This window comes from Rhinolophus sinicus, linkage group LG12, assembly GCF_036562045.2.
Source record: "Rhinolophus sinicus isolate RSC01 linkage group LG12, ASM3656204v1, whole genome shotgun sequence".
Classification (NCBI taxonomy): Eukaryota; Metazoa; Chordata; class Mammalia; order Chiroptera; family Rhinolophidae; genus Rhinolophus; species Rhinolophus sinicus.
This window is the reverse complement of record NC_133761.1, coordinates 43,953,142-43,971,933: the sequence shown is the minus strand read 5'-3', so window position 1 is coordinate 43,971,933 and position 18,792 is coordinate 43,953,142. Positions and strand designations below refer to the sequence as shown.

Genomic DNA, 18,792 nt, shown 5'->3' with positions numbered 1-18,792 from the left:
CTGATAATTCCCTGTGTCTTCAGGAACGTTTGGTTGCTCAGATTGCATTTCTAGAGGAAAACTTTTAGAAACGACTCCCCAGTTTTCTCCGTGGAAAAGAGCTGGAAACAACAATTCAGCTAGACAATCTTTTGTTGTCCATAAATCCATTTTTATATACTGATAATTAAGGGAGACAGCTGCTTTATTTATCCAAACAGCTTTGCAAAATTGCTGGTAATAAAACATGCTTGGCACATGCCCGAATTGATTACTGTTAAACTCTAGGCTCTCTCGGGTGTCTCTGTGATGCCTGGGTGAGACATGGGGTGCAGCGGGCTGTCCAGCCACAAGAGAAAGGTTCTCTCATTTCTGAGCAGCACAGGGGTTCCCTCAAAGGACACAGGATACTCTCTGATGAATTATTGCAATTGTGTTTTCTGACACAGAATAGGAATGGACAGGCACAGCCTTCTTTTAAAAGCTGGCTCTATTTTTTCCTCATCCGGGGCTTTGGGGATCTGATTTGTTCCTGAATTATTCAGAAATCTAACTTTGCCGTTGAGCTCATGGCACAAACAGACATGGAGAGCTGGGGCAAATGTCACAAAAGTGAACTGACTTAACAGTTAAGAGTTGTGCTTATGTGTATGTGGTTGTTGAAACCAGTTATGGGATTTGAATTCTTAACACTGCAGGCACTTGACACACAGGCTGACCACTGCTTCTAATCCCTCTTCTGGTGTGTTCCAACAGGCTGTACAGTGAGATGGATCTCATGTCCACAGCAACTCAGCATCAGACGGCGGTGGGAGACCCGGTCTCAGAAACGCAACATGTCCTGTCAAAAGAAGACTTTGTGAAATTGATGCTTCCTGACAGCCCCTTAGTGGAGGAGGGGAGAAGAAAGGTGAGCAGCTTTTGGGGTCTTTGAAGCTTCTAGAAACACTAAAGGAAAGTCTAAAGAGACTTGATGGTTCCCAGAATACTCCAGTCTTTGTTATCTGGTAATCCCACCAACAGCTCTCCACACAGCTGGCCGTTTTCAGTGTTTATTTTATCCAGAAGCAAACGAGCCTAGGAGAGGCTAGGAAGGGCAGCTTTGCGGCATGGATAGAGGGAGCTAGAGTCTGGCGGGCCTGGCCTCAAGGCCCAGTTCCAACAACGAGCATCTATGTGACTTTGTACCTTGTCCGCCTCTGTAAAAAGGAGACAGATAATCAGTGAACTGCAGAGTTGTAGCCAAGATAAGAAACAACACGGGCAGAGCCTCATGCGGTGCCTGGACATAACAGGTGATCAGAAGTAGATGCTATTAAGATTCACAGCACCCAACTTTCGCTCCAGAACTCCACCCTCTGCTCCCAGCTGTCCCTCTCAGATGTAATCCTGTCCCAGAAGCGGGCAGGAGTTAGATATTGTACTGCCTGCCGGGCATCAGACATAGGCTGGAACTTGGGCCGTGCCGTGTAAAACTAGGCAGCGATCACAAGGAAAGGCCCTGCATTCATCTCACCAGCCACCCTCGTGTTCAAGACCCCTGGCCACTGTTAGGTCACTTACTGTTCTTACCAGCTTGGTGTCATTATTATTACAGTCTCTTAAACCACTCTGTTAAATAATGGAAAGCATTAAAAGGGACTTACAGGTAATTTAGCGCAGTCTCCTCTTTTGGCAAATAACTGAGGCCCCAAAGGCTGAAAGGTGAAGTTCACATAAATATTTGGTGGAATCCAGATCTTCTCGCTTCTTATCCAGCTCTCTCTCTTGTCCAAATTTAAAACAAGGAACAATATATCCGGCCTTCCCCTATGGACTGTGATTGGATGAACAGCAAGTCCCAAACAGCCGTGCCGTTGGCCTGCGTGGGGTGTAGAATAGGCTCTCATGCAGCACTGCGTCCGAGTGCTTCACTCTGATGTGCCTGTCGCCTTTGGTGAAGCACCTGCACGTGCTGCAAACAGGGGATCCCAGAAGGACTCTGTTCTGAACTTGTATCGAGTCCTGTGCCCTGCGTAGAAGCGTGGATGCAGACTTGCACACAAGTGCAAGCACAAGTGCAAGCAGCTTTCCTTTTCATCGGAATGCACTTCTCCTGGACAGTCTGTGGGTTTTCTTTTCTCCTTCTGAGACCAGCCACCTCCTTTCCATAGTATAAATTTAACTTTGTAGTCCCACACATTGCAGTTCTCATTCATCAGTTGGACAGACTTGACAGAATGGAAAGAACATATACAATAGAAATATTTTTAGCCGTCTCGCTACATTCACAAATGTAAATAGCCGGCTCTATATTTGTTTGATGCAAACATTCTGGCTTTTACGATTGTTTATATAAAAGGAATGTGGCTCAGTGCGCAGAAGTGGTTGGAAATCCGCATTTCATTTCATCTTTCTTGAGTATTTGACTACTTGCTTCTTCAGTAAGACTTTTCTTTACCCCTGTGTGTGATTTAACACACAATAATTTTAATGGTGCCTTTAAATATGCCTTTATGATCACTTATTAGAATTAAAGTGAGTGGTACTTGAAAGTAGACAGTAATATTTTACTGATTTAATTTTTCTTGAACCTGTTTGTATGGCCTAGAAAGCCACAGTGTTCAGAAGAGTTTTATTACTTAGATTGAACGTCCTATGCAGTTGACTGGTACAGAAATTGCCTAATATTAAAATGCAGTCATTTCAAATTAAAATCAAGCCAGCACTATGTGTGGTTTTGAATAACTGCCGCCTGAAATGGCAACCGTCTGTATTTCCACGAGATTCCACTGCTGTAAGGTTATGGAGGTGCCATTTAACATTTCAGAATTAATAAAGCTCTGCATATCTAATTCCGTGTTAATATCTCACAGAATGTCACAGGAGGAAATCATTCAAGTCCGTTAAGGGCACCTTTGCCTAGGTGACCTAGGTGACACATGTGTGGGGTAGCATGCCTGAGCCAAGCCCACCTGCCTGGGGGAAACTCCAGCCAGATCACAGAGCCCTGTGAGCCCAGCGGCTTTAGTCGAGTAAACGCCATGCTTTCAGCCTTTAATGTCTGTTTCCCCCTCCCCTCTCCACGTTTAAACCCCTAGTTTTCGTTTTACGGGAACCTGTCCCCACGCCGCTCGCTGTGTCGCACCCTCTCAGACGAGAGTATATGCAGCCATCGCAGGGGCTCCTCCTTCGGCAGTTCCCGAAGTTCGGTTCTGGACCAGGCCCTGCCCGGCGACGTGCTGTTCAGCACCACGCCCCCCTACCGCAGCGCGCGGCCCCCGCGCACCCACGCGCCCAGCCTCGGCAGCCTGCGAAGTAAGTGGGGGCGGGGCGCCCCACTGCGGGGCTGGGGGGTGGGGGGCTGGCTCCTGCCTGCTGCCCTTCACGTTGTCTCCTGCGGAGCTTTTGGGGGGCGGGGGGATTCACTTATCTTTAAAATATATACCATTTTGGTGGTGTGTGTTCTTTTCTTTCTTTTTTTAATATGATTAAAGCCCTAGAGTGGATATGTTTTAGAAGTTAAGCAATACTACCAATTTTGAAGAAAATTGGAAAACCTATATGAAACACTTTTATCAAGTAAAATAGTGAACTTTATACCATATCTCAGCTATTCCATCCATAAAGAAAAAAATGTCTAAAACCTGATTTTATAAAGAGAAAACTGGTGCCGGGGCAGGGTAGATGTTTCTCGTGGGCAGGGAGCAAGGAGAAAAGTTTGGCTTTCTCGCCTTCTGTTTCTTCTTGAGTTCAACTTCTGGCTACCTGCAAGGTGGCTGATGGGTCAGGAGATGGCGTGGGGACCAGCTTCCCCCTGGGCGGGGTGTCCTGTGCTCATCACTTGTTCTCTGTGTCCCATTTACTCCAATGTATGGGTCACCGGTTGACTAGATACTTTCTAGATGATAGTTCTTAACATCCTAAAATCCCTGATTTTTATGTAATGTCAGTGCTTCATTCAAGTGTCAGTGTTTAAAGACGACTTTTTACATTAGATTTTTTTTCCGTTTTTCATAGTTAATGTCTGTTGTACAGAAAGAATGGGGATTTAATCAGAAGTGTATTCATTGTCAGGTTTTTCTAACTCCCATCATGGACAATGTTATCTTTAAACCAATTTAAACTTCATAATACACATAGACATCCTGGGCTAAATGAAATAAAAGTTCTCATAATGTTTCTAATGTTTAACATAATTGCAAATGAACCTTGTCTCATAAAATTCTTAATCTATTTCTTTAAGTAGCATAATACCCTGCCTATTATAAAGGGTCCATTTGCTTAAATTGAAGAAACCTTTAAACTCCTTCATAACTATATGACAGGTCAGACAGATATATTCGAATACCCTAATATAAATGTTTTTACTTTTTATTGTAAATAGATGACTTTAATGTCCTCTTAAAAGCTTTTGTAAAACCAATAAAACTAGGTTTTTGCAAATGTTATTTTTTTCATTTAAAATGTGATGTGAAATCTGTGGCATATGTAGTAATGTAGCTCTTACATTCTGCCCCTCACTTGCTTCCATGTGAAAAATATGTATCTTTTTTTTTCCTAGCTTCACTTATTTTTAAAGAAACTATTTTTAGAGCAGTTTTAGGTTCACAGCCAAATTTAGCAGAAAGCATAGAGAGGTCCCATGTACCCCCAGCCCCACACGCACAGCCTCCCCCATTGTTAACATTTCTCACCAAAGTGGTGCATGTGTTAGAATCCATGACCTACACTGAGAGAGCATTGTCACCCAAAATCCACAGTTTTCGTTAGAGTCACTGTTGGTGGTGTACATTCTGTGGTCTAGACAAATGTCTAATGACTTGTATCCACCATGACAGTGTCACACAGAATAGTCCCACTGCCCTAAAAGTCCTCTGAGCTCCACCCACTCACCCCTCCCTCCTGCCTTCTCTCTGCAACCACTGCTGGTTTTGCTGTGTCTGTTTTTTTTGCCTTTTCTAGCATGTCATCTAGTTGGAATCAAACAGGATGTAGCTTTTTCTGACTAGCTTCTTTCAACAAGTATTTAATGCTCATTTGTTTTTAGTGCTGAATAATATGCCATTGTCTGGATGGGCCAGAGTTGATTAATCCAGGCCCACTGAGGGGCTGTGTCCGTGTTAGTTTGTTCGCAGTACGAAGACACAGCTGGAAACAGGCAGGATGTGCTGTTTGCACTGTGACATCACTTTCCAGCTTCAAACTGTCTCACTCATCTTCACTGTTCATTTCTCTAGGAAAAGCAGTGAGCATGGCCCTTCCAGTTCACTGTTTCTAATGAAACCTTCTTACTTGGCAATGTGACTTTTCCGATTTCTATACTTTACAAATGACTCAGAAAAAATTCTCCAGGTTTCATGGGCAAATGAACAAATGTATATCAAGGAGCCGGAAGTCATTTGTATTGCTGTGTCTTCCCCCCACGACTTCTGGTTCCCTCTACCCTGCCCAGGAGGGTTCAGCCTCTGGAGGGCCACGGAATCCCACACTCACTTGTGTGGCTCCAGCTCTTGCACGGACTCAAGACTGACGTGAGCTGTGCTTCGCTTTCGTGGTTCCTGGCCATCCAGCAGAGCCCCTGTGAGGACATAGCGCTCTGACAGTAGTGGGCAGCCTGAACCTGGAACCCGCAGGCTGAAATGTGGGTGCTGAGGCCTCACAGGTGGGTGTGGGCGACACGCGAGCATCCCAGGTTGCCCGGATGTTTCTCTCCACTGCTCAGGGACTTCACGGTGCGTTAAAACTAGGAGTGAGGGTTGGTTCTGTCGAATCTTCTCACACTGGACACCTGAGTAGCTGCAGAAATAGATCCAGGCAAAACTCAGAAGGCTCTTTTCAACATGAAAACTCGAGCTTTCCTAGGAAGCATGTGATGTTCAAACACAGAACCCTCCCCTGGGAGACACTCACAGGCCTCATGCCCAGTGGAGAAAGGCTCGTGTGAGGGACGGTGACGAGGCCATCTCGTCACACAGACCTCGTCGCTGTACCTTTTCTGCTGTAATTATTAGGTCACAGGCTTCTGGTTCGGTGTCCTTAGCTTCTAAATGTCCCAAATATGAACCTCTCGGAATCTTTCTCCTTGTGACATCAAAATCTTACTTCAACCTTATGAGACAGATGCGTGACCAACCCATGGTGGCTGGGCTTCGTGTCACGATTCATAGTATTTCCTGTGAAGTCACTGAAATCTGCTATGTCTTTGTCTCCACCTGGGAGGTATGAACGTGTGGCCCAGTGGACAAGTGAGCGTGATTCCGAAATGGCTCTGCATGGCCCTCAGGGCCTGCATTTGCTTCCGTTATTGCCGGAGGTGAGAATAAAACTTCGTCAGTGGCTCAGAGAGAAAAAGAAATGGGAGTGGCCGTGTGGACAGAGTTCACAGAGCAGATAACCAGTGATACTGAAAAGATTCATGGTGTCCTTTCCCTTTTTGACCTGGACACCTGGCTTCAGCCCCAAGCACTGGCAGGTTCCGATCACGTGTTTAGAGAGAATTCCTGCTTCTTTTTTGTAGAACGGGGATCAAAACTCTCCCAGGAATGGTGCAAATCTTCCTACGAGGCTAGACTAATGAGAGCTCTTAAGTTTTGGAAGATAAACACAGTATTAGCTCTTACGTGTCCCCAAGTCCTACAGTTCAGACCTAGGCACCTCACAAAGGATGCCCCTTGAAATTAAAAACAGGAGGGTGGAGTTTTAGAATAAATAAATCAGTCTTCTCCTTATAATGTGATGCTCACACTGGATGCTGCAAACCCCAGGTGTGACTGGTGTGTGTGCAGGTGATAAGAGCTGCTCACCAGCAGAGCGTGACCCTTGCTTGCTACGGTCGGCTTTACAGAAGGTGTGCATGGGCCGTCAGAGGCAGGGTTTTGATGGATTCCATTCTCTTAATGTTCTCAGTAGCCTCTGAATAAACGTCCAGGGCTTTCTGGAGAGTAATTGTGAAACCTCAGGTATCTGACCCAGGAAATGCTATCAGGTAGGCTCCTCACCTTTGTGACAACAGTCAACTCCGGCTCCATGAAGGTGGTCACTGTGATTCCAGGTGTGGGACAAACGAACAGTAAATCACGAGACCAGGTCCTGGGCCTGAGGGCAGGACATGAGCCGCTTCTCAGAAGCCATGAGTCACTTATTTTCTGAATCGTCCACACAAGCAGCGTGGGCTCCTGAGGTCACAGGGACTTGGGCAGAGCTGCTTTTGAAGTAACAGGCTTTGTGCCTTTGCTTCCCCACCTGTCAACTCAGGAGACAGTCTAGGTATGGCTGCCATGCCATGCGCCGTGGTGCCCTGGGACAGCTGGGTGTGCAGACCTCACCCAAACCCCACCAGACCAGCAGCATTAGGGTTCTTCTGCTATGGACTGGGCTCATACAGGGCAGAACCCGTGACTTACTCTACCCCTAGTGCAAATATTGTACCTGGTGGGATCCGGAAGATAGTAGACGCTTATAAATATCTCTTCGGTGATGGCAGTAGTGATACCTGATTTCAGCTAAAGGTATTATAAAGGATTTTTGGTGGTTTGGGACCTCAGACAAAGAAAGAGAGATGGTCATTTTTTTTCAGTTATATGGTTTTCCAAGCCTTGGGGGGAGTTTTAGGTCCTTTTCATTTGGATAATTCCGAGAGGATGTAAGCAGCTCTTCCTGATTTAAAGTGGTTGTCATGGACACTAGGACCCTTCCACTTCCTGAAAGACTTTCTCGCGGAACTCTGCTCGTCAGTCCCGTCTCGGCGACTGTCATCCCCTCAGATGGGCCTTCCCCAAGCACGCCATCAGCCTCCTCAGTCTCATCAGCCTGTTTTCTTTTCTTTGAAAGACTTGTCACTGCTTGCATGTTTGTGTTTACTTGTTTATTGTCTCTTTCCGCGTTTGTAACATAAGCTTCGTGCGGAATGGGCCTTGTCTCTCTTATCCATTGCTGTTCCCCATCACTAGGCATGCGGTAGTCGTTTCATAGCTACGCCACAGGTAGACGGGGAGTGGGTAGCGCTCCAGATAAGCTCGAGAGGGATGGACTCTTGTAATCTTCGCATCGTCTTTGCCAGCTCCATGGTATCAAATGAACACGGAAGTCCCACTCACAGTTGGGGGAGAGGGGATAAGAGTTTGTAATGAAGAAGAAATGTCACAAACTCTCCCCCTTTTGCTCCTTGTTCCCTATAAACCTTGGAGGAAGTCAGAAGGATGCCGGGAGCTTGTGACCCTTACCACCCAGTGAGACCTTCCCAGATCCCACAGCAGAGGGCCATGTTGCATGTGGCCTGCGTGAGCTGGTGCAAGGCCGCGAGCGAGGCCTGTGGAGCCACGGGGCCTGCCCTGCCGTGGGGATGCTGGGCCCACTCACCCGCTCGCTCACTAGGCATCAGCTTCCCGGCCACTGAGATTCAGATTTGTGCCTTGGTTCAATGACAAATGGCTACCAACCATGGAACTAACTTCAGGAAGAGTCAAAGCTTCCCTCTTCAGCCCAGGACTGGCGGGTCTCCGCTGTCAGACTCCGCTGGGTGTTTGGGGAGGATGGCTCTGCGCTCACAGCTGCAGGAGACCCGGGAGCGGGAGCAGGGGACCAGCCTCGCACCTCATCCCCTGACTCAGCCACCGAGTCGGTTGGTCCTGTCCCCTCCATTGTCTTTGCATGTGTCCCTCCTTCCTCTCGTTTTTTCTCTCCACCTGGCTCCTGGTAGAGCCCGTAAGGATGTTGTCCGGTGGTATCAGGGAGGAAAGTGAACAGCACATAGTGTGCCTTAGGTCCGATTGTAGGCTTTCAGCTGCCACAGCTCAGGTGAAGGATTGTTTCTTTATAAAGGCAAAGAAAATCCTCAAGTCGGCATTTCTTAACAAAACCAAGCTGAGAGTGTACTTGCTGTGGAACTGTTCATCCCGAGTCATTTTCACTCCAATGCTTTCCTCTCCAACGAGGGAAGGAAGGCGGAGGGCGAGGGCAGGGCCCATGCACACCGGCTTCCAGCCTGCCCGGACGTGCACCCTTCCCAGGGCCGCCACACTCCTGCCCCATTCCTGAAGCAGCTCATCACCTGGGAGTTAGTGACCTAAGTAACTGCCACCTGGTTACTTAATGAGAGCCAGCTCCAAGTAAAGCAGCCCATGTGTTGGAGACACAAAGGAAGCGCTTCGCCAGGGACTGACAGTCCCTGGGCTTCCTTTGCTTTCTGCCCAGGGGCTGAGCCTCAGACCGGGACCTGGGACGGGTTTGGCCCCGCCTCTGCTGAGGGCTAGCTGGGGCTTCAGAGAGGAAACTGAGAGCGGACTGCCCCGCACCCAGCTCCCACCCAAGCTTTGCTGCTTCCTTGGGCTCCTATTCACCCCTGGGCCCGTGGACAGAATACATCACACACACACACACAACGCATAGGAGTGGTGGTTATTTCAAAGAAGTTGAGCGCTGCACGTGGGGAGAGTGGCGGGAATGGTGCTAACCAGTATCCATCCCTGGGTTCCCTTGGAAACGGAGGCTGGGATGAGGTTGGTGGACTATTACCACATCTGCGCGGGGCCGTATTTAAAATAGAGCCTTTTGACTGGGTTAGCTGCATCTGTTAGAGGTCGGCTGAGAGCTGCATGGGAATGGTGTTGAGAGCGGGGACTCTAGTGTCCCTCCAAGGCCAGATGACAGGCGCTGTCTCAGTCCAGATGCCAGCATTTCCCAGCGACCCGAAAGGATGTGGGAACAAAAATTACAGGTGCATTCAGTTAATTATGTCCCTTACTTAACGTAATTGCAGGCTCAGACAGCCAGGTGGTCATTATTTTGATTGGTCTAATTACTCAGATGTGTTCACAGGCAGCTGCATGCAAGGTTCCAGGCAGGTTCAGAAAAGGCATGAAAGAGAAAGTCCAGTGGAAGCCTTTTGAAAATGTGTCCCTGGCTCTGAACAGCTAGTGTTAATGACAGAAACACTTAAGGGCCTGTGATGACAGTTTAAAGAGAAAAAGAATTGTAAAAGCCCCGTTTGTCCAGACAGCGGAAGACCACGGAACATTCTGGTTGAGCCAGGGACGCAGCCACCTCATTAAGCCAGCAAAGCAATCCAGCCACCGTCTTTGTGCTTAGCATGTAAAATACTGTCTCTTTCTTCTTCGTTAATAATGGAAACAAAGTTAGTCTTCCTGCATTTTTATAATAAACTGATATTTGAGGCATCTCGAATTTGGGTGCTCAGCTTAGATAACCATTCTGCAGCACGCTTGTCAGACTTCCTGTTTAGAGAGAGATTGCACCAACCCTCTGTACAACAGAAGCTTGGGACACTCTTTAGAAGGGGGACTGTCATCCTGGAGTAGGCAGGACAGTGTCCTGTGGCCAGTAACACTCAGATGTGTGTCCTCAGAGAGGCCTGCCCTGGAAGAAACTTCTGCCAGGTTCCCATGTGTGCAAAGGCTCGAATCTAATCTCCTTCCACCCCGGCCTTTGGGGCTGGCTGACCTCTAAGTGAGTCTGTAGGTCGTGGCATTTTTACAGACCTCCGTTTTTCCAGCTGTGTGCCGTTGGGGTAACTGCAGCACAAGGTCTCCTTTGGGGCAAACTGGGAGGCGGCCGGTGCCCTGTGCTGCGTCCTGACTGACTGGTGTGTCTCATTTAGGTGAGTTCTGGTTCTCCGACGGGTCCTTGTCGGACAAATCCAAGTGCACAGACCCTGGCCTGATGCCTCTCCCGGACGCGGGCACGGGCTTGGATTGGTCCCACCTCGTGGACGCTGCGCGGGCATTTGAAGGTAAAGACTCACAGCCTCCGGGCCCAGGTGGCAACCTGGGGAACGCGTCTGTCCTCAGGCTGTCTGGGGGAACGTTTGGGTGCTGGCTCCTCTGTGAGGATGAAAACGAGGCGGGAAGGCTTGAGCTGTGACTCAGGACACTTCCTTAGGGAGACCATGTCCTTTAGTGAAATGGGCAAAGGATCCCAACCTATATTCCAGTTCAGGCACAGCTGTGACCTGGGGCAAGTTACTTTTCCTCTCGGACTTCTGTGTTCTTACCTGAACCACAGAGGTGAATATTTAAGGTGCAGATTATGTCTTTCCTCCCAGCGTGGTGAGGGGAGATAACAGCAGAGCCCTTCAGAGCTTGAAGCTGCCTGCTGGGGCAGGACACGCCTACGGCCGGGCGGCCGGTGACTTGGAGGAAAGGAAGGTGCTGGGACCATCTGCCCCTGCCGGCGTGGGCCTCAACGTCCCCTTCAGACGGTGTGGTCGGTGAGGGTGGCTGGGCCAGCTCTAACCAGCTGACCTCTAAGGGCCCTTCCAGCCGCCATACGGCCATCCACAATGTTTGCTTTTGGGACGTTAGGAGATTGAAGCTGCTCTGTTTTCCAGCTCGCAGGTAAAGGTGAGCAAACAAGGAAGATGCTGGCTTCACTTGCATGCTCAGGATCTCACATGTGGGTAGGTGCGCAGCCAGTGACCCAGGATGGTGACTTCTTGCCACCTGCTACGATGACAGCTCCTGCCCCTGGGGTGACGGTACAACTGACAAAGGAGGCAGGGTCGTTGTACTAAGGCCATGTGTGAGGATATGCTGTGCGTCCCCACAGGAAGGGCCACAGCCGTCTGAGTGGCCCGTCTCTCTCCCCCACCCTTTACTCACCTTCTCAGTCTCTGGTCACTTGGCCCCAATGTCCAGGCTTCAGGAAATGCAATTGGATTCTCCCGCAGGAGCAGCAGCTGTGCTTTGGTCAGGCTGCTGCAGAAGTGGGGGGTGGCTGCAGTAACTGCTCCCCCTCAAGCTTACTCTGCTAGAGGGGCCCTATGCTTGGGGAGGGGGACTACTCTGTAGTTAACACAGACACGAGGCACGAGGGACACTCAGCTCCCGTGACAGACAGAGGGAAGCTCTGTCAGCACATTTCTGCAGAATGAACAGGCTCTTACTGCTGCCATAACAGCGCGTGAGGCTGCTTTTGGGTTCGCTGCTCCACAAAGTCCTTGTTCCCGAGGCAGCTTCCTTCCCTGATACCACCGAAGTGGCTTAGGTGTTCAGAAAACGTTCTTTCCCGGCTCCCTACACTGGCCTAGCTGTGATGTGGCCCAGCCCCGAGGGTGGGAACGCTGTCTGCACCTCTGTTCACAGCCACCCAGGCAGCAGGTAGCAGATTTTCTCTAGCATGTTCTTTATACACCGTGTTCTCCTGCTGCCCCAGGAGAGCCTAAGAGCGTCAGCTGGGTGCCCCCCAGTGCCTAAGTGCTTGCACAAAACTTCCCACATGAAGTCTGTTACTCAGTCTGTCTCTTCTTATTAGGTAATGAGTTTCTCATGGGAAGGTTGCTTATTTTCTTTATCTTATCGTTATTAAGCACATGGCCAGATAACAAACATAAGAGCTGGTACAGGGGACTAGGTAGGTATTAAGTATACACGGTGCTGTGCAGCCGTGAGCTAGCCCTGCTCACAGCCTAGGTTTTAATCTCTGAGCTCCTTTTGCAGTTTGCGCTCATTTTTCAGGTTTAAAACAAAATTTATCAGCTAATCTCTATATCTATCCCCGTTTGTGTCTTTGCTTGGTGCCTTCCACCCCTTCGGAATAAAATTGCTGCTATGAAGTGGATCTTTTCAGGGAACTGGGGGGCAAGTGAGTGGATGAGAAAAATAACACACACACCATGACTGAGCTATCAACCCGGCATTCTGGCTGTGATCGCCGCTCTGCTGCTGGGACGTGGGCTTTGGACAAGTCACTTAACTACCCTGACACACATACTTGGTGGCAGCACTGAACATCCAGCAGTCCTCTGAGGGCCTGCTTCCTTGCTCGGGGCTGCAGTCTTCCCGTCTATAAACTGAAGACCATTTCCAAAATGCCTGGAAGGCTTCTTTCAGTCCTAAGCCTCCCATTCTGTTCATCTGAGAGTATTTCTGAGCAGAAGTTCAAGTGCAGCTAGCAATGGGCAGCCCTGGACAAAGGAGGAAAAACATGATGTGCATACCCCACTAGACAGTGCCGCAGGCACATGGGCAGCTCAGTGAAACACAAAGTCTGGGAAGCTGTTTGCCAGGGCAGGCAAACCTGACCTTCCAGAAGTTTCCAGACAATGTGTACAGAAAATACAGAGAGAGTTAATGTCGTGTTGAAAAATTTCAGTAATTTTCCGTGCCACTCTGTAGGGTAGCATAACACCTGAGACAGTAGTCAGCTCGGGAAAAGTCAGTTGCGAGTTTGCAACTCCAGACCCTTGACTCATCAGTGTCAGCTTCACTCTGGCAGGGGTTGGCCTGATGGTGACTGGGTGTGATCAGTCGCCTTAGCACTTTCAAGAGAAATGTCTTCACCTGGATACTAACCCGCTTGCCCTGCTTGTGACTTGATCTCTTTGTACCAGTTCTCAGAGCCGTTTCTGAGCTAGACTAAACACCATAAAAAGATAGTCCAAGTAAATCCCCATGTGCTTGCTAAGGTGTCACAAACTAAGAAAGGCAGTTCAGGACCCCTTACTGAGCTCAGACCTCTGTGGAATAGCGCTGTGCCCATGCTTTGGACGTAAGTAGTCAGTAGAGCTGAATTTGCAGGATGGACCCCGTAAAGCCTGTGCTACACTTCATCCGGGCAGACGTACCCCCACCACCACCACCACCACCACCACCGGTCAACCTCATTTACACTCCACGCTTCAGCTTCTGATGTATTCGTCTAAGAGCTAAATTGACACTGGACCTGTGAGTTTGAGAATCTAGGTTTTCCTGTACCATTCAAGAATAGAGTAAAGGTTCCTCATCCCTCTGCCCCGTGGATACTCAACTCTGTTTAAACTCTGTTGGCGCAGAGAACATAAGGCAGACAGTATTCTGAGAGTGAGTGCCCTCAGTGCACGGGCATCAAACAGGACAAGCGTCCCGTACCTCGTTTCTGAGCACAAGGCGGTGACAATAGGATTAAATAAGAGAAAGAAAGCACAAGCAAAAAACTAACCATTTGGAAAATTTTAAATATTTAATAATTGTGCTAGGAAGAATTAAGGAACATATGAGCACTTTTTCTTTTCTACTGAGTAATAATGAAAAAGATGCTACCGTGTTTCCCCAAAAATAAGACCTAGCCGGACAATCAGCTCCAATGCATCTTTTGGAGCAAAAATTAATATAAGACAGTCTTGTTTTACTATAATGTAAGACCAGGTCTTATCTAACATAATATAAGACCAGGTTTTATATTAATTTTTGCTCCAAAAGACGCATTAGAGCTGATTGTCTGACTAGGTCTTATTTTCGGGGAAACTCAGTACCTATTAAAATCTTTGGACCACAGCCAGAGAGTAGTCTTTAAACAAAATGTATTGTTTCAGAAACATTTATTTAAATTTAAAAGAAACATGAAAATTAATTAACTGTACTTCCAAAACATTCTACAAAATCTGTGAAAGGAAAGAAATTCAAATATTTTTTTAAAAAACTGGGAAGTGAGATTTTAGTGCAATTTATAAATAAAAAAATCAGTGATCAATTTTCTTTGAATATGGATAAACCAATATAAATTTGATCGGAACATGAAAAATACAAGTGAATAATATTAGAAATGACAAAGGACATTAGCATTAACAATACATAGAGAGATTGAAAAAAGTTGCTAAGGGATGTCTAGCAGCTATATAGGAATAAATCTGGTAAGTAAGGTAATTGGACACTTCCTACAAGAAGAGGGGGAAGGGATCATGAAAAAACAGTCAAAGGCCAAAGCATGGAGTGCACTGAAAATTGCCTAAGAATATCCCCAAGTCCCAAATGTCACCTGAAACTAAATTTACAGTTAATTGTCATCAAAGTTTCAAAGAATAATGATGCCCTTGTATAAATTTTTCTTTAACTTCAGAAATAGCTTTATTACATAATAGGATTCTTTCCTAATAACATACACACACACACACACACACAAAATAAGACAATCTTGGTCATTAATATTGATGTGAGAAAACTTAGATGAAATTTGGTAGTACATTTAAAAGATTATTCATTGTTATTGGCAAGAGTTTAGCTGGTTTAATAAAAGGAAAACTTTTAATTATAAGTTACAATAGATGAAGTAATTAAAAGTTATATCAACTTCACAAAAAGATATATATATAATATAATTAGGACCTATTTCTAATAAGAATTAAGATTTGAGAGATACCTTCAAAGCCTAACAAAAAATACCTACTTCATTCCTAGTAGTTATGTAACAATTAATGGAAAAATGTTTATAAGCATATCCCTTAAATCCAGAAATCAAACAAGGGTATCCTTTGAGACCACATCATTTAATTTTGTACTGGAATCCTTGACATTTGAACAAGGAATGCAAAGGAAAAATGAATAGATTTTGGAGGTAAATAAGTATTTATGGATGTGCTTCTATATCTAGAAAATATGAAAGACCAAAAGGAAATCATTAGAGATTGTGAAATAAAGTAACTAGGTAAGATATTTAAAAATATATTTTCTATTTTTATAAGCATCATTTCAAGGCATTATTAATTTTTTCAGTTGCTTATTCCTGTATAACAGACCACCCCAAAGTTTATGGCTAAAAAGTGCAACGATTTATTAGGTCTCCTGATTCTGGGGTTGGTTGGGCTCGGCCAGCAGTTCTGCCCGTCCTATCAGCTGGGGTCAGCGCTGCAGCCCTTCCACTGGAGGCAGCGGGACCGGAGCATTTAGGCAGCTTCGCTCATGTCTGTGTCTGGATGGATTCCTGTCTCCAGCACAGTAATGGTGCTTCTTCTCTTGTGACTTGAGGAATCAGGTGAACAAAAGCAGAAGTTACATGATTTCTCAAGACCCAGGACATTCTATCCACCACATTGTGTTGGACAAAGCAGATCACAGAGCCAGCCCGGACTCCAGGGGTGGCACAGGCACACAGCTGTCTCTCAGACAGTCTTCACTGTTACAGTAATAAAGGACGCCTGAGATGCACAAAGATCAAATGATGAATTCTTGGGGAATTAAGCCATCATTAGAATTATAATGAGAAAACTCAAAAGAACACTTTCATAACTGAAAAGTCCTAATGTATGTAAGGATCGGAGTGGATAGAAAGCTTACAGTAAGGATGACAGTCCCTGCTGAATTAATTCGTAGATTTAGTACAATTTCAATTCAAATATCTAAAAGAACTTAATTGCATCCATTTGTAAAATAGATGAACAATGTTCAACAAAAGTCTATTATGAATCAATAATAATAATAGTTAAAACAGCATAACGATGATTCAAACAATATAAATGAGACCTTTTGAAGAAAAATAAAGAGGCCAGACCGAAATCTGAATATATTTAAAGAGTTCAATCGGGAGGGAATTTATGTACTCTATTTGGATTTAGGAATTAGAAAAGTCACTTCTAGAAAAAGAATGGAAGATTACCATTTTGGAAGCATGGTCATGCTTTAATTATGGAGTAATGGAAACATACAAAATGTTATATGGCCAAATAAAAGTATTTAAATATTTAGATCTCTTATGAACCTGAAAGAGAACATTAAAATAAAAAGGGAAATATGAGAATATGAGGAAAGACGTGTAATAAATGTGATGGATAAAACCAGGATATCTCAAGTGAGTGAAGGAACTTAACCAGCAAAATGCACCAACCCCTGGGACACAGATGGTCAAGGCGTGTGGACGCACCGTTCACAGAACAGGACTCACGAGCAAGTAATTCCTTGTGAAACAGTCAACCACACGTGCAGATTTTAACAATAGTGAGTTACCAGCTCACCCCTTTTGAATATGAAAAATGATCCAACAGCTCTGGGAAGCTATGAAGAATACAGCTAGTATCATCATAAAGATTATAAAATGATTCATCTTTTTTCCCCCGCAATATGACAACATGTAGCGAGAGCCAAAAAATGTACCCGCCCTTTGACCAGAAATCTAATTCCTGGAAACTTGCTTACTGGAAATTATGCAAAAGAAGAAAAAAGCTTCCACAAGAGAAATACTATGCAGCATTACTAAGAAATGAACAAGTGAGTAGATAGACAACCAAACTCTACCCAAAAAACTGATGTCAGAAACTTGGGAACTCCTTCAGGGGCCTCTGAGGGAGAGGGTAAGTCAAGTGCAGGATGCCGTCCTCATCAGAGCCCATGCTTCTGGCCCCCATTTCCTGTGAGTGTGAGAACTAGCGGAGTCACAGGTCAAGTTTGTTTTAACGTGTGCTGTTCTTTTGTTTGCTGGGGGCGGGAGGTGGCCCTCTGCATATCAGAACTCCTAAATAGACGTGATGGTCTGTGTAATGCCTACGAGCGTCACTTTGCCACCTGGTAATGCTCACATTTCCTCTGTCGTGGAGAATGAGGCAGGTGTAGGTGTACCAGGAACCATATGTGCACTAGGTTCCCTCCCCCTCAAGTCTGGTCAAGGGAACAAACCCAACTACAGAGGCAGCTGTGGGTCCAACAGTGAGGCAGGAGGGAAGTGAAGTCTCTTGAAAAGTCCGAGGGTCTAACGGAGTTCTCATTTAGCAAAACAGCAGAAATAGGCAGTTGGTGTGTCGAGCATTTGTGGAATGGATGATGTTTTGAGTGAAAACAGGCTTAAGAGGTAAATTTACAAACTGGTGATCGGACAGTGGATTTCAACGCCCCACACACCACAGAAGGCCTCCCCTCCAGTCTGGGTGGCAGTTCCTTCGGTTGGTGGTGTTAGTGCCACCTTCCCAGGTGTGTGTACGTGCGAGAGCTCATGCGTGAGCCTCTGTGTGCCAGACAGGCAGAGGCCCCGACTCATTATCAGGCATCACGAGGGTAATGAAACGTTCCACATAAGTGTATTTTCCGGAAAAAATGGAAGTTTATGCTTTTAATTTGTGTTCTGTATACCCTTGGTTTCTTAAACAGAGCATAATAAGCATGTATTTTTATGATGAGAATTATTTCGGTTGTGAAGCTTCACCTTAAAGTTGATAAAACTTGTTAAAGTTATTGATATTTAACTACTAATAAAGTTTGTATGTGAGAGAGTGTGTGTGTGTATTGTGTATATACAAGCAGAAAAAATGCGACACTGTGTAACTCCTAAGGTAACATAATTAATTTAAAAATAGAAACGAAAATGCTGGCTACTTAGATGAAAAATGCAAAGTTACTACAGTAAATGGACTTAAATTATCTCAAAAGTAAGAAAATTGTTTCAGGTCAAGAGCAATGGTTATATGTTAAATGAAGAATAATTCCAGAACTTTCTGTGTTCATTACTCAGAGGCAGATTCTGAATCATTCATTACCTTTCTTCAACGGGCTGCACAAGGCCTGAACCAAAGCATTTTACATTTAAAGAGCAGTGTAGCCTTTTTTTCTTTCTTCCCTGATAGTCACTTAAGTCCACTTTCTATAATTTGATAGGCCCAGTTGTCAGAATCAGACCTTTAATTTCCTAAAGATACTTACAAAACCCCAGCATTTCTTTAATTTGTAGTTGTGGCAAAGACATACCAGAACAGCTTTGTCTGTGGACGTAGGTCTAGTGGCCTCTCCTTACGTGTCCTGGCACATGTGCTTTCCTGTCCCTCGCCCTGGTCAGATACGACCAGCTGTTCAGGGCGCTCAGCCGCTGGATCCAGGCCTTGGCTGGCGCCCCAGCAGCCTGGCTGGGTCCTGGCAGCTCTGCCAGCAGCTGGTTTGCCATCTCAGTTCTAGCTGGTGTGGGATGGCCAGCTGACTGCTCATCCTCTTTTTAGCGCTAAATGCTCTCACATGAGAAGCTGACATTGAAACAAGGTTTTTAACAAATATTATTTAAAGGGAGTGATCGTTTCACATGCAGGCCATGCCTGGTCCCCCATTCCCTTAGCTGACTAACTTGCACAGGGAAAAACGGGAGTCTCTG

The 18,792-nt window shown here is 46.0% G+C and overlaps 1 protein-coding gene across 3 annotated transcripts in view; it reads left to right on the top strand.

Moving 5' to 3' along the window:
- The window catches only part of SIPA1L2 (signal induced proliferation associated 1 like 2), a 201,773-nt gene that overhangs the window by 174,315 nt on the left and 8,666 nt on the right, over positions 1-18,792 (top strand). For all 3 annotated transcript variants that reach the window (XM_019712891.2, XM_019712888.2, XM_019712889.2), the window contains exons 17-19: positions 736-889; positions 3,060-3,276; positions 10,577-10,708. In XM_019712891.2, the coding sequence (XP_019568450.2) occupies positions 736-889; positions 3,060-3,276; positions 10,577-10,708 (503 nt within the window). The remainder of the gene's footprint in view (positions 1-735; positions 890-3,059; positions 3,277-10,576; positions 10,709-18,792) is intronic.